General features: G+C 36.0%; 1 protein-coding gene across 21 annotated transcripts in view; it reads right to left on the reverse strand.

Annotated features, from left to right (window-relative positions):
* LOC5566784 (phosphatidylinositol 4-phosphate 5-kinase type-1 alpha) overlaps window positions 1-15,031 on the reverse strand; it is a 163,949-nt gene extending 148,918 nt beyond the window's left edge. For 11 of the 21 annotated variants that reach the window (XR_002500869.1, XM_021847182.1, XM_021847178.1 and 8 more), the window contains exon 1: window positions 13,832-15,024. Coding sequence is in view for 20 of the 21 variants with exons in the window: in XM_021847182.1 (XP_021702874.1) it covers window positions 13,832-13,973 (142 nt within the window). In the remaining variant the exon portion in view is untranslated. Of the gene's footprint in view, window positions 1-13,831 lie in introns of all 21 variants that reach the window. The other 10 variants (XM_021847170.1, XM_021847184.1, XM_021847174.1 and 7 more) reach the window with 7 other exon arrangements.
* Window positions 15,032-15,475: the final 444 nt, after the last annotated feature.

The following is a 15,475-nucleotide window of genomic DNA, read 5'->3' on the forward strand; positions in this document are numbered from 1 at the left end:
TTTTGAATATGAAAAAATACTTACGATCACGCAAGCATATTCGAACATAATCCTAATTTGATAGTATGAATGAATTTTGTACCATAATTGGACTAAATATGGACAAATTACAATTTTGTTTAAGCACCTCTTGTCCCCCAGTTTCGGACAGCCTGATTTGTTATATGATATCTTTGTAATTATTGCACGAGTGTCTCAAAATACATTCATTTTTCATGGATTCCGTCGATCATGGTATCAAACATGCAATAAAATTAAGAAAAATGAACATTCAGAACAACATCGTAAAATGTGCTATTTTTCATCATATAAGAAAGAGGTTTTTGATGGACATCTTGCAAACTATGAAATACTCAAATTGTTCTTGTAAATGTTGCAAATGCATTGAATTGCCAATTATATACTATTCCTAAAGTAAACACATTCAATGATGTTCAAATTTACAGAATTCGAGGCATTTCCAGATTGTGTCCGGTATTGGGTGCCACCTTTCAAGATCGATCAATTTGGTACTAAAATACATCATCAAAATGCAATGTCAAAATTCATACTTATATTTTCAAATTTATTTTTGTACACTATAAAAATGATAATATTTATCATAAATGGGTAACACGAGCACATAAAACCAATATTTTTCGAATTATGAATTTAGTGGCTTAAGTGTCCGGTACTGGGGGATCTCCCCCTACTCAATTTCATTTTCACAAAATTTGAAAAAAATCACACTACTGGCTAAAAAGTTAAGCACCAGGTGAAATGGCTCAAAATAATAGTAGTTTTTCTTTTGTATTTTTTTTTCAGCAACAATTTTATAAAAATTGGCTTGTTTATACATTTATAGCTTGGGTAGAAATGGATGAAACGATGAATGAAGAAAAATTCAAAAACTCAAAATACAGCAGATATTTTTAATTATTAAAACTACTATTATTTTGAGCGATTTCGTTTCATTGAGCGACCTGGTGCTTAACTTTTTAGCCGGTTGTGTAAAAATTTTCAAATCTTTTGATAATGAAATTGAGTATCACTACCAAAATTTCATGCCGATTGCTAATATGGAAGCAAAGTTACAGCATGCCAAAGTTGAGCATTTTGTATTGGAATCGGCTTTCACTACTATTATTCTGAACACAACTGTACTTGTTTAACCTTTATAGTACTAGGTGTCGACATCAGAGTTTCAAAATTCTGTATCTTCGCCATCGTTTGATTGATTTTGATGAAATTTTCAGGAAAAATCATAAATGAGCTATATGTTTTGAATAATCAATGCATTAAAAAATTTCAATTCGATTATGGTTCTAGATTAAAGTTCAAATTTGTTGAGGAGGTACCCCAATCAAGGTATTTCTAAATGAAAATTATGGAGAAAATGCAAGTTACTTAATTAAAAAAAAATAAATATCAGTTAAGCATTAATATTCCATCAAAATCAATCTAACGATGGCGAAGATACAAAATTTTGGATGTTCGATGTCGATACTCAGCACTGTAAAGGTTATTCGAAATTACACGAAATCGAGCTCTTCTGGACCAACAAATCAGGTGTATAAGTTTAGCGCATACTGAACAACCAGTTCCAGGGATGTTTTTTCGTTCTTTTTTTGCAAAAAAAAAATGTATACATAAAGATGCCCCGCAATTCTCTTGTAATATAACCAGGTTACTTAGCCTTCTAATACCTAACTCCGCATAGACGGGGTACCCGTATATTTTTTTCTTAGCTAGGAAATCAAAATGATTTTATATTTGGCTTAAACCTTGGGCTATAACACGCATATTAAGATAGTATTATATGACTTTTGAAACACTATATCGGTGTGATTTCTTGGCTTCATCAAGGAATCCGTTTTTGACTGATAAAGAGGCGAGCCTGTGGAGAGTGTACTCACCACATTCTTTAAAGGGTATAAATAGCGGAACCTATCAATCAGAATCCTCTCCTGCGATAAAGTCAGGAATTACAACTGTAAGAAAACCGAATACTTTATCACTTCCCAATAGTTATAAGGTAACACGACATGCACTAAACAAAGGACACGGGATATACTACAATAGATCAAATATTGGTCGCAGTGGTTTATGTTCCGAACAGAAAAAATAAAAAACAAAGTTAAATAGATAATAAATCTTCGAGCTGTTTAGTAGAATACCTATAAGTAGATGAAAAAACCGAATTTAGTACTATACCATTTAATTCCACTAGAGTTTGTATCCTTTGACAGATACGCGTATTTCGACCTCAACTGTAAGGCCGTCTTCAGTGTCGTGTACTAGACTCGACTCGAGTCGTAAAAAAAGTAATGTCAAATTTGCTTTTTTTCCCAAAAATATTTTTCCACTCAAACACGTCGGAGACCCTAAAGAAAACAAAAGTGAAAGAATAATTCAAATCAGTCGTCCCGTACTCAAGCCAACTCGTGACATACAAACAGCATTCCATTACATGTCTAGATATGCCCTTTTTGTTCCTTATTACCCTGTTTAAAGTATTTCAATTTTCAATCTTACATTTTTTCTTCATACACACTTAAATTTTGTTCGCGAGCTCGGCATTTTTGAATGCTGAATCAACTCGGCTTCTGCCCATCTTACTGAAAACCAAGCTAAAAAATAATTTTAACCGAGATTCGGCAGCTCCTGAAACTGAAATCTCGGTTAGCTCTACATTTTACCCGTATCTCGGCAATATTGTAAGCCGAGCACCAACGTTAACAACGTTTTCACCGAACTCAGTTGGCTCGAATGCTGATATATCGGTTTCCATCTAAGTTTACCGAGATTCTCAGTATTTTGTTTTACCATCTGCCATCTTGTTTTCATTTACATTCGGAAAAGTGCATCGGTTTTGTGCAAACGTAGAAAAGTAGTGAAAATATCGTGGAAAAGTTTCTACAATTAACCAAGTGCCTGAAATTATAAGTCTGGAGGAAGTTAGATTGTACGAACTCTTCTGTAAGTATGCTCAAAGTTGTTGTTTTTTATGTAATTTAGTATACAGAGTCGTTCGTTTTCTGCCGGGAAGTAATTATGGAATAATTAGTCGAATTTTAAGGACATGTCGATAATTATTTTCAATTATGATTTTTGGGCAACCCAAAGTTAGCATTGCTTAAAAACACAAATGTAAACTAAATAAATTAAGAATATATTCTGCGGCCAAAAGTGCCTCAATAAAAATTGTTGTTCATTTTTACTGAGATTTCAGTTTGTGAGATGCCGAGATTCTCAGTTTAACACGGTAGCTAAATTCTTTCACAGAAACCGAGTTAATCAGCTAAAACTATCAAACCGAGATGACTGCCGAGCGCTCGGCTGTGCGGTACTCGGTTTCCGAAAGCCGAGATTCGGCATTTTATTCTAAGTGCGTAAAAATGAAGAGTTCACTAAAGCTAATAAGTTTAAGATGAGGATGAAACAAAGCCACACTAAACTTAAGTAACTAAAGAAAATAATGAATCCAATATGTTACTTGATGCAAGAAGTTTTAATATCTGATTCAAAACTTTGACCCAAATAAGATAAAGAAAAAAAAATAAGCCCTGATAGTAAGAGATAAAAAACATTACCAATTAACTTGAGTGTAGCAAACTAGACTGTTTCAACAAGAGAATTTAAAAGTTATTTGTCCAAGATGACGCTTAATGGCAATATGATCAACCATATCAACTTTCTACAACTTATTTTTGATGATTTATAGATTTATAGCTTGAAGATGTTTTTTCAAAATAATTTTCCCGGTGACCATCTCAAATTCCCGGTTTTTCCCGTCATTTTCCCGATGGATTCAAATTCCCGTCTTTTTCCCGCTTTTCCCGTTTTTCCCGGTTCGGTGGCCACCCTGTTAAATATCTTGGTAGGGGTAGTCGGGGCGGTATGGCCAATGGGGTGGAATGAGCCCCCTTTGAAAACTGCATAAATTCTTGAAATTTCATCTAAAATAACATGCAACCCCAAAGCTAACAAAAAAAAGAATTAAATTAAGTTAAAAAAAACTGCCCATATTGCCCCGAATGGCTTTTTCAAAGTTCATCATTTTAGAATGTTAAAATTTAACTGTTCAAATGATTTTTAAAATTCAATCTTTTTGCGCGGAGTGTTTATAAACACTAATAACTTTCAAGTGTAGTGATAAAAATAGTTGATTTTTTAAATTATATGAAATAATTTTACAACCAAAAATAGGGTGCTCATTTTACCCCATCGGTTAAAAATCGACTCAAAATATTACAAATTTTGAAAAACCTCTCATTCATTTGGGAATTTTATAAGACAACGGAAATCATACAGATCTAATGTATTGATCTAAGAATTGTTGGAAATCACGCAAAAACCCAAAGTTTCCATAATATTTTCAGCACTTTTATCGACTTTTTCATAAGGCGGCCAAACTGCCCAACTTTCCCCTATATGCTTTGATTCGAAATTAAATTGGGAAAGTTAAATTTTATAAATTCAAAAAAAATTGTTCATAACGAATGAACTTTCTTCGAATGATTACTGGTACATGGTGGGGAGTACATCTTTCTGATTTGATAATTCTTTATAAAACAACTAATAATTCAGTCTTAAAATATAGATGTTTAAAACTTGAAAAAAAAATCAATTTCGATGTTTAAAAATTTGTTTGAAGCTACTCATACATGATTGGAGTTGATGGTGTTGACCCACTTAAAATTTAATTCCAAAAATTTAATTGCAAATTTTAAATCCAATCATTGATACTTTAAAATCATTATATGAAATCAATCCTACCAGTAAAATATTAAATGCTTTCGTTTAATGTTCCACTGAATTGATAACGCCAGTTTCAACCATTGGTTTTCAAAATTATAAAATAAATATTCATACTTTTCAACCTCTTTTTTTTAAGGCACTCCGTGCTCGTGGCCACTACTGTGCCGGACTCAGTTGATCTTGTAGCTTCTTTACCGATACAGATCTATTTTCAACTTATCTATATTTACATCTAGTTTCACTCTCTCCTACTCTTTTACTCTCACACTGACCAGGTAGGAGAGAGCTCTGCTGTTAGTGAGGCTAGCTGCCTGCGAAGAGGGTCAGTTTGTCTCAGTCACCATCTGATACTGACGGAGGATGGATGTGCTCCCCCAAAGCACGGTGTCTGAACGGGTTTTTTGTGGAGGTGCTGGGAATCGAACCCATGACCTTCCGCTTATGAAGCGAAAGCGTAACCTCAAGGCTACAGACCCCCCCTACTTTTCAACCTCTTATTGTTTATTATTTATAGAAAGAAGTGAAATAATTTCCAAAGCTGGAACACCCTCGTTTAGCGAAATTACTATTTAAACGAAAATTTGATGGCATTAACAATGATCAATTATATTTTACTGATGGATCTTCGATACAAGTTGTAGCTGGTTTTGGAGTGTTTAATCATCTCTTGGCTCATTTTTATTTTCAAATTGAAAAATTCGTGTTCAAGATATACAGCTGAACTAAGTGCTTTATATTTTGTATGTAACTTGATTAGATCCCTTACTCCAAATTGATTTATAATGTGTACTGATAGTTTGCTTTGAATTCTATACAACTGAATTTAAAAACTCATTACATGATTTTGGAACTTAAAAATATTTTGTATGAATTATATACTCAAGGATTTTAAAATAAATTTGTATGGGTTCCAGCACATTGTAATATATATGAAAATGAACCAGCTGATACTTTGGCTAAATTAAGTGTTACTCGTGGAAGTATTTACAATAGAACTATTATTGCTAGTGAATACCTAAGTAACCACGAAGCTATATATGAATACTTTATGTTTGCTCTATATCAGATTTTGTTTTAAAGTGACATAACCTTTAAGAGCTTTATAAGTGGGAAAGGGCCCCACAACAACCAAATTAATGCAATACTTGGTAAAGCAGTTTTAATGCACAAGCCCTACTAAAGCATTTATGTTTGTATATTTAGGGTTCATGATGTATATTTGCTTAAAATAATATATGTTTAGGGCTTGCGTTAAAAATAAACAAAACAATGAATCCATTGACTACCTTTCAATGGTTTTCTTTACCAGCTTAATGTTTTTTTTTTTTGGAATCAGGATTCGAACCCACAACTAGGATGATGGTGTGCTGGATGCCTGGCGCGTTGATGTCCTGTGCTAAAGCTGCTAATGTAATAAGGTAGGATAAAAGTTCCTTATAAACGAAGCCACTGTGTGTCCTTTCCTCACCAAATGAAACATCAATAGAAATAATTTGATCACCATTCTTTCTTGTAAAGGAAATAACAGAACTTAACCCACAAAACAAAGCCCTAGCGTATTAAACAGATTTCAGGGGAGAGAAATTGATCGACATTTCCTCTCGCTCCTTATGAATAAAAGAGTCTCATAGATAAAACACAACAATTCTGAATGAATACATATATCCTTAGATCATTAAATGGGAGTTCGAGTTGAAAGAAAGTCATTTCATTATTCCATATCCTATTCCATATCCTACATAACGTAATGAGCGAGTGCGAACGTGCTCGATCGTCTTACTTATTTATTACAGATTCGAGTGCGTTTAATGAGGTTATGTAATCTTGTATGACAGCATAACTGTATATTCACTCTAAACGCTTAGCATAATACTATATTAAAATAATGCTACAAAGCATTTTCAATGTTAATCAAATGCATCATTGCTTGACAATAATTGAATAAATGCATGATAACATTATTAATGCAAAATATGTTGACTTTCGACCAAATTAATGCAATGGTATAATGCTTGTGGTTACTTGGGTATCATTCAAAAACTAAAAACAAATGCTTGGATAATTGGCAAGGTTTTTGGGATTTAAGTGATAAAGGACGTTGGTGTCATTCCATTTGTACTTATGTTAGTAACTTTCCTTGGTTCAAAAACATAACAGAAATTTTATTTGTACATTCTCAAGAATAATATCAAATCATTACATATGTAATAGCTTTTTATATCGAGTGAATATAAAGGATACCAATTCATGTGATTATGGGAATTTTATGAAGATATTGATCATATAGTGTTTGTATGCTCCAGATATGCTGTACCTAGAAGCAAAATTTATAAATGGTTCGAAAACTTTATATCATAGGGGGAGATCCCCCAGTGCCGGACAACACCCAATACCGGACAAAGTCGAAGCATTGAGAAATCATGGTCCAATCAAGATGGTGTATTAGTAGAAAAGAAAGCTTTTATGTAGACTAATGTTTGCGTAGAATAACACATCCTTAAAATATGCATGCCTTTTTTAAAAAGTAGAAAAGTTTGAAAATCTTTAAAAAATTGACGTATCTACTTAATTTTGAGCTAAATAAGTAAATATTTTGAATATGAAAAAATACTTTGGATCCCGTAAGCATGATCGAACGTAATCCTAATTTGATAGTATGAATGTATTTTGTACCATAATTTAACTGAATATGAACAGATTACAATTTTGGTTAAGCACCTCCTGTCCCTCAGTTTCGGACAGCATGATTTGTTATATGATATCTTTGTAATTATTGCATCATTGTCTCAGAATACCTTCATTTTTCATGGGTTCCGTCGATCATGGTATCAAACATGCAATAAAACTAAGAAGAATGAACATTCAGAACATCATCGTAAAATGTGCTATTTTTCATCATATATGAAAGAGGTTTTTGATAAGCATCTTGCAAACTAAGAAAAACTCAAATTATTCTTGTAAATGTTGCAAATGCATTGAATTGGTAATTATAAACTATTCCTATAGTGTACACATTCAATGATGTTCAAATTTACAGAATTCGAGGCATTTCCAGATCGTGTCCGGTATTGGGTGCCACCTTTCGAGATCGATCAATTTGGTACTAAAATTCATCATCAAAATGCAGTGTCAAAATTCATATTTAAATTTTCAAATTTATTTTTGTACACTATAAAAATGATAATATTTATCATAAATGGGTAACACGAGCCCATAAAATCAATATTTTTCGAATTATGAATTTAGTGGCTTAAGTGTCCGGTACTGGGGGACTCAATTTCATCATCACATAATATAAAGGATACCAATTCATGTGATTATGGGAATTTTATGAAGATATTGATCATATAGTGTTTGTATGCTCCAGATATGCTGTACCTAGAAGCAAAATTTATAAATGGTTCGAAAACTTTATATCATACTCATCCTTCATCTGTTCGTGATATCCTTGGAAGTAAATTTCTTCCTGCTATTAAATTATTGTATAATTAGTTATATGAGATATCATAGGGTGTTTGATTTTTTTATCTGCCCTAATTTTTTTCCTTTTAAGATTTGAAGATTGAACCATCTCTCAAAATGATTTTCCATTTGAATGCCTATTTTGGATTTGTCAAGATTCTGGCTTTGTTAAGGTTCAACCCGTGTGAGCCTTTAGTTAATAAGACATATATTATAACGTATTAAAAAGATAAAGATGTTTTGTTTTAGGAAAGATTTCTTCAAGAAATGACTAAAAAGGGGTTTTCACTCTTTCAAAATTTTAGGTAAAATAAATTACAAAGTCATCTTAAAAGCTTAGTTTTGATTAACTTGTAGAAATTGTTGACAATAATTACCAAAATTTTTTTCCGGCGAAACTAATTAGGCTGATACGTGCTACGCTGGATGGTTCGAAATCAAGTGTTCGGATCGCAGACGAGGTGTCAACCTCGTTCGTGACGTTAGACGGATTGAAGCAGGGAGACGCACTTTCGAATTTACTGTTCAACATTGCACTTGAGGGTGCTATTAGGAGATCTGGCGTGCAAAGAAATGGCACTATTATCACAAGGTCGCACATGCTCCTTGGCTTTGCGGACGATATAGACCTGATTGGAATCGATCGCAGGTCAGTGGAAGAGGCCTTCGTGCCTCTGAAGAGGGAGACAGCGAGGATAGGCCTGACCATCAATTCTACCAAGACGAAGTGCATGGTTGCAGGTAGAGATAGAGTCAGGCATGGTGGTGTAAGTGCTGAGGTAGTGTTTGATGGGGATGTGTTTGAAGTTGTTGAAGAATTTGTTTACCTTGGAACACTTGTGACATGTGACAACGACGTTTCCCGCGAAGTGAAAAGACGTGTTGCGGCTGCGAATAGGGCCTTTTACGGACTACGTAACCAGCTTAGGTCCCGCAGCTTGCAAACCGAAACTAAATTCGCCCTGTATAAAACATTGATTCTTCCGGTGGCTCTCTACGGGCACGAAGCGTGGACGTTGAAAGAGTCAGACCGGAAAGCTCTCGGTGTTTTCGAGCGTAAAGTGCTGCGGACAATACTCGGTGGGAAACTCGAAAATGGTGTATGGCGCAGACGCATGAATCACGAGTTGTATCAAGTGTACAAAGATGCGAATATTATCAATCGTGTAAAATACGGCAGACTTCAGTGGGCTGGTCACTTAGTGCGAATGTCGGAAGAATAAATTGCGAAAATAATATTCAGCAGGGAACCAGGTAGAGGTCGGCGGCTTCGGGGAAGACCACGAGTGGAAGAGGACCTGGCGACCCTAAACGTTCGGGGCAACTGGAGAAGTTTCGCCCAAGACCGACGAAGATGGAGCTCTACAATACGCCCGGCAATGGCGTGATGCTACGCTGTAGCCATCAAGGTATCAAGGTAGGTAATTACCAAAATTTAACAAATCAATGTTGCCTAAGTCGAACGAGCATTGTAACTGAAAAGTGATTATCCTTTTGAGGCTAAGTAGCTCGTTATTCGTCTTGGCATCGCAAATTCAAAATAATAAAACTCAGTCCTCATGGTAAAAATTGATCTGGAAAAGTGTTACTAGGGGCAATGGAGGCAATATGAACACACGAGCAGTATGAGCAATCCCGGATTTGACCTCAAAAACAGTGTTTCAATGTTCAGTAAAATTATGATCTTTTAATAGAGGATGTATCAGATAGTTACCACAATAAAAACTGCAGAAATATTTGTTTTAACACTCGAAATATTCACAAAAATTTACAAATTTGTCCTTTGTCATGAAAAGCTTATAATTTTACCAGTTTTCAATTAAGCCTTTAAGACAATTATTATATTTATTATTTTGGCGCATTTTACCAATCTTTTGAAGCTTCTGATACTACTGAACAATCTCGTGCGCGAAATTAGATATGTTCATGAACAAAATTTTTGGAAAACAGATTATTATAAAAAAAAAGTAAAGATGCGGGACAGAATGAGTCACCTAATTTTTTGCATAAGAAACGGTTTGAACATAAAAATGAATTGTCAAGATATACTAGATTACTAGTGGATACGAGTAACTGATAGTGGATACGAGTAACTGACACTGAAGAAGACTGCAAGTGGTAGTCGAAATACGCGTATCTGTCAGAGATAAGCATTTAGGAGCGGAATTAAAAGGTACACGGTACTCCATCTACTTTTAAGTTTCTCTATGGAGATTCTGCTCAGAGAATTCGAACATTAATAAGAGATATACTAGATTGTTTTTCTACTGCATATTGGATTCACAAGTGAAACATTTTGCTGAAAAATAGGTTGAACCAAGTGTCGCAATTTCTTACTAGAATTACGTGGTCTGTTATCTGTTGTCAAACAAATGCCGTTAGAATCAATAATTTCGAGCAGAGCTAATGCAATTTATTTTTAAAAATTGTACTGTTTATCATAAGTGCTTATTTGCATTGATTCAAATAAAATTGAATAAGATAATGCCATGTTGGGTGGCTCATTTTGTCCCATATAGTTGGTAAACACGCGAAAAAACATGGTTTTCAAAAACAATGCTCCAAAGTTTTCATGTTGATATTAACATTTATTATAGACATAACCTTGATGAATTTTTGAACGGTTTTCGGCTCTTTCAGTCTAAAAAAGCAGCGGAAACGCCTTGTTCATCTACTTTCCTACGTTTCGGTGAGTATTTCATGTAAGAATATATATGAAGAAGAGTTTTTGTCGAGTTTAAAACCATTGATTTTCAATCGTCATTTGCGCTGGTATTCTTCCAGGATGTTCTGCGCATGTTAAAGTTTCGCAACAATTTCAGTTGGATCCTTGTCGGCAGCTAAGAATGCCGTGTCATCCGCAAAAAAGGCATACACTACTCCGTCTACCATCAGCGTATCGGAAGTAAAAATGTTGTATAAAGCTGGACTGAGGACTGATCCTTGAGGAACGCCAAATGGTATAGAGTGTGTGGTGGACCTAGAACCGTTGACCACTACTTGGAATTTTCTATCAGACAGGAACGAATGAATGATATCAACCAAGTAAAGAAGGCGGTTAGTTTTATAAAGCTTGAAGACTACGGCCTCCTCCATACCGAGTCGTAGGCTTTTTCAATATCAAGAAGAACCATACCAGAAGATTGTCCGATGCTGAAGTTCCGTTTGATTTCTTATATGATTCTCACCAGTTGGTGAATCGTCGAATGTCCAAACTGTTGATGTGGTATAGCTGCGTTGGTTTCAATGTGTCGGTTCAGTCTACTCAGTATCAATCTTTCTAGGAATTTACTCAGGCTACTCAAGAGGCTGATTGGCCGATAGTTTCCCGGACACGTAATGTATATGTTTGGTTTTGGAATTGCAATCACAGAGGCATGCTTCCATACGACAGGAAAATAAGTTGCCCTGAAACATACATCAAGGATCTCCGTGAAAGCCACGAGTGCTTTTCTCGGAAGGTGTTTGAGAACTACATTTTTGATACCATCCAAGCCAGGAGTTTTTCTGGTCTTTATCGAACGAATTATCGACATGATTTCTTTTGGCCTGGCTGGAATACTCGGATCCAAAGTACATTCACCATGTTTAACAGTTTCAATAGTACTGTTCACTTGGGATGTAGTCTGTGCATCTCCTTCAAGCGAGTTGATGTGTGCAGTAACTAAGGAAGTCACGAATATCCTTTGAGTGGAGCTGACTATTCACTTTCCATTCACTTTAAGCGGTGGACTGTGTTACGTGATTCCGGAGGCATCTGCTAATTTTCCAAAATTTATTGCATCCGTTATCTAGGTTTTTGAGCATCTCGTCAAAGTTCTTATATACCACCATGATCAGCATATATGCTGTGAATAATGACATTAAGCTGTTCGACTATCATTTCATTTTTCATTTTCAAGCGTTTGGTGGGGCAATAAGAGCGCAAGTCAATCCAAAGCCGATGATAGGAGGGGTAATGGCTGAATAGTCTATGCTGACCACGCAAGCGCCATGGGGGGAAGGAAAATTGGATTGGATTGGGTGTTAGGTGAATGGGATAGACTTGACAGAATAATGCCTAAAATGCTGCAAAATGCAATGAATCCGTAGGTCGAACAATTCTATTGACTATTTTAAAACCCACGATCAAAGCAATTTAATGTTGAAATAGTAATTTTAACATGTAAGGTAAACCAATATTTAGAAAAAATATGAAATCCACTGATAAAACCACCAAATTTGGGAAATAAACTTAGAATGACGACATGAGAGATGTTAAATTAAAAATATCTACTCATGAAGTGAAACAAGTAGCAAAGCCATTGTTGAATGTAGTTGTTGTAGTCAATCATGTCATTTGTGTGGTACAGTAAGGACCCGACTTTGTCAGCCCCTCGATGAATTTTAGGTTGACAAAATCGGGTCATTTTTTTTGTTCCTGTTTTTCTAGTTTTGACGTGTTTCATAATTACATGCACTTTTAAGAGGCCGATGGACATGGGCGTAGCCATTTTTTATCAGGAGCGCTCCCCTCCCTTATATTGGTAATATTGATTTTTAACACTTAATAAAAGGCATTGCCATTACCCCCTCTGCCTACGCCCATGCGTGCATGACATCAAAGTAATCGAGAACTATTATCATACATACCAAATGTTCGCCATGACCCTATGACGTAACATTTGTATAAGTATGGACTTAGCTGATGTGACTTATTTAATAAGTAGGTCTTTCACTCATTGATTTTCTTCAAAACCTTGTCAAATATAGAAAATTGATGGTATCAGATTTTTTACTGCAGTGGAGGTGTTTTGTGTTCATTAAACATGATTATTTTATTCTATTTATTAAGTGAAAAATTAATATCAAGGCTAGAATTCCCAGAGAGTGACATACTTTATAGTACTACAACACCATAGGAGATCAAATAACATCACCTAGTCAAAGAACGGTATTTTGTCTTATTATTTAAGTGGATGCTACTGATCGCCCTTTGCTCCTATCCGCAACCCGGTGCACGCGTCCTGTTGAGTCTCGCAAACCTCGTAGAAGATTACAAACCGTTAATGGCATTCCCAATTTCTACCCCACATTGCACATTCAAGGGTCTTATTGTGCTCCTAACCCACCCTCAGTTTGTAATCTTCTCGTAAGCTTGAAATTATATGTTCCCGAAGTGAAAGTAATTTTAATGAGTGGCAGCCGTACTATGCAGCAGTTTAACCAGTATCTTTAGGTCAGAAGATAAAATCTAAATTTTGTAATAAAAAGGTTGCCATTGCTTTGAAATTCACCCAACATCTAATCAAAACTACTAACAACAGCGATTAATCATCAAAACTCATCGCTCCCTGGAAAATATATTCCCAAGGCCAGGGTACTTTCCTTCGCATAAATCCAGACCTAAAAGATCATCTTCAACGTTTCAGTATCCACCCAATTTAAGCATCAGTTTAGGCGTTTCTTTTTCCACCAAAACCAACCTAGTTACCCTCCTTCTCTGCATGGTATCAGATCACCAAATATAATAATTAAACATTGGACCTCGGATGCATATATCCATCCTTCCTGGAATAACCATCCAAACATCATTCTTCTCTGTCAAACGAGTTCCCTATAGCTTTGCACCCAACCTTGCGTTACTCACCGTATTCATCCTGCTCCTGCATCAGCACCAGCTGATCCTTGTTGTAGTTACTGCTGCTGGTCGTGTATTCCGAGTTCTTGGTGGACAGCGCCGACTCCACGTCGATCGAGTCAATCGCCGCAATCGTATCGCCGGAGGCCATTCTGTCGTCGTCCACTGGCCTATTCTAGCCACTCAGCCTCCGGATCCAAAATATGATGAATACGGTATGGTTCTTCCGTCCCGTTCCGTCAATCGTTTCTCGGTCCGGTCGGTCAGTCAGTCAGCCAGTCGTTCCGCCACTGTTTGATATATATCTATTTTTTGCCTTTCCTTTGATTCACCTTCTCATCGAAGGGAAGTGAAACTAAACTTTTTTTTCGCTAGTGCTGCTTTCTTTCACACTTTCTTCTCCACCACACCATGCAAAACTAATACACTACTCTTTTTATTGGATTTTTTCTCTGCCCTATCGAATTTTATATAGGGTAGCTTCCACCTACAAGGAAGAAAAATTCTTCCTCCTGGAGAATGGGGGGAAGGGAATATATTTTGATTAGAACAGCACTGAGGAATTTTGCGAAATTTTCACATTCCAACCGGAGGATCGATTTTTGCTTCTTGTGTAAAATTTCTCCGAACAACGAGACGCGTAAAACATGCACTTTTTCTTCTTCTATCGGAGCTGAATTTTGGCACGAATCACAACCGAGCTCCTCCTCCTGCTGCTTCCAGCAGAAAATTTTCTCCACCGTAAAACCGAATCACTAATCACACGTAAAACTTATCGCCCCTCTTCTCCTTTTTCTTCATAGAGCCTGTGCGATAACACAATTATTAGGGGATTCCTCCAGCTGACCTCTGAGGCTACCGCAGCCTTGGGATTCCGATTCCGAAACGGTGGTGACGGTCAAGCATCCGCCCCAGAGATTTTCTCCGAAAAAAAAACCGTCTCGCGTCACGACCCGAAGACCAAACCCAGCGCTTCTTTTCTGGGGGAGGATTTTCCTACTCGATACTCACTGACAGTAGATGTTCATTTTTCCGCGATCGAACTCCTAACGAAAAATCACTACTTTTCCCGTTTTTCTGCACTTCACCAGATATACGTCTAACGCGAGACGACAACTCCTCCGGTCAGCTCTATGGCAAATCAATAACTTATTCTGCCATCCGAGTGCGACTGTGTGCAGCCCTCAAAGCCAAAGCCAGCTAGATTCCATCATCAGCCTCGCTCGCGCGATGACGCGGCCGTGATGCCAAATCGCTCGAAAAGGTGCTAGTGCAGATTGCAATTGTAATAATTTAGAAATTCTTGAATAAATTTTAGCTCTCCCACGTGTGTTGTATATTGTGTGACCTTTATGTTATTTATGTTATTTTTATGTCACAATTTCAAACATTACATTTATTTCTTATTATCTAGATATTCTGTGCAAGACAACACTATCATCCTAATTTGGTAACATTAAATTCAGCATTTACTCACATTTCGTTAATTTGCCTTAGCAGTTCAGAATTCTCACAGGTGAGTTTATTTCACCTGCTTTTAGGAAAAAAAATGAACGCAGACTAGCGAGTCCTAAATAAAAATTGTGTACGCTTTCAAACCGCAGAGCAAGTTTTTGAGCTATTTCGCAATTAGTGAGTAATATATTTTTCTCT

The sequence above is a fragment of the Aedes aegypti genome, chromosome 2, assembly GCF_002204515.2.
Source record: "Aedes aegypti strain LVP_AGWG chromosome 2, AaegL5.0 Primary Assembly, whole genome shotgun sequence".
NCBI lineage: Eukaryota > Metazoa > Arthropoda > Insecta > Diptera > Culicidae > Aedes > Aedes aegypti.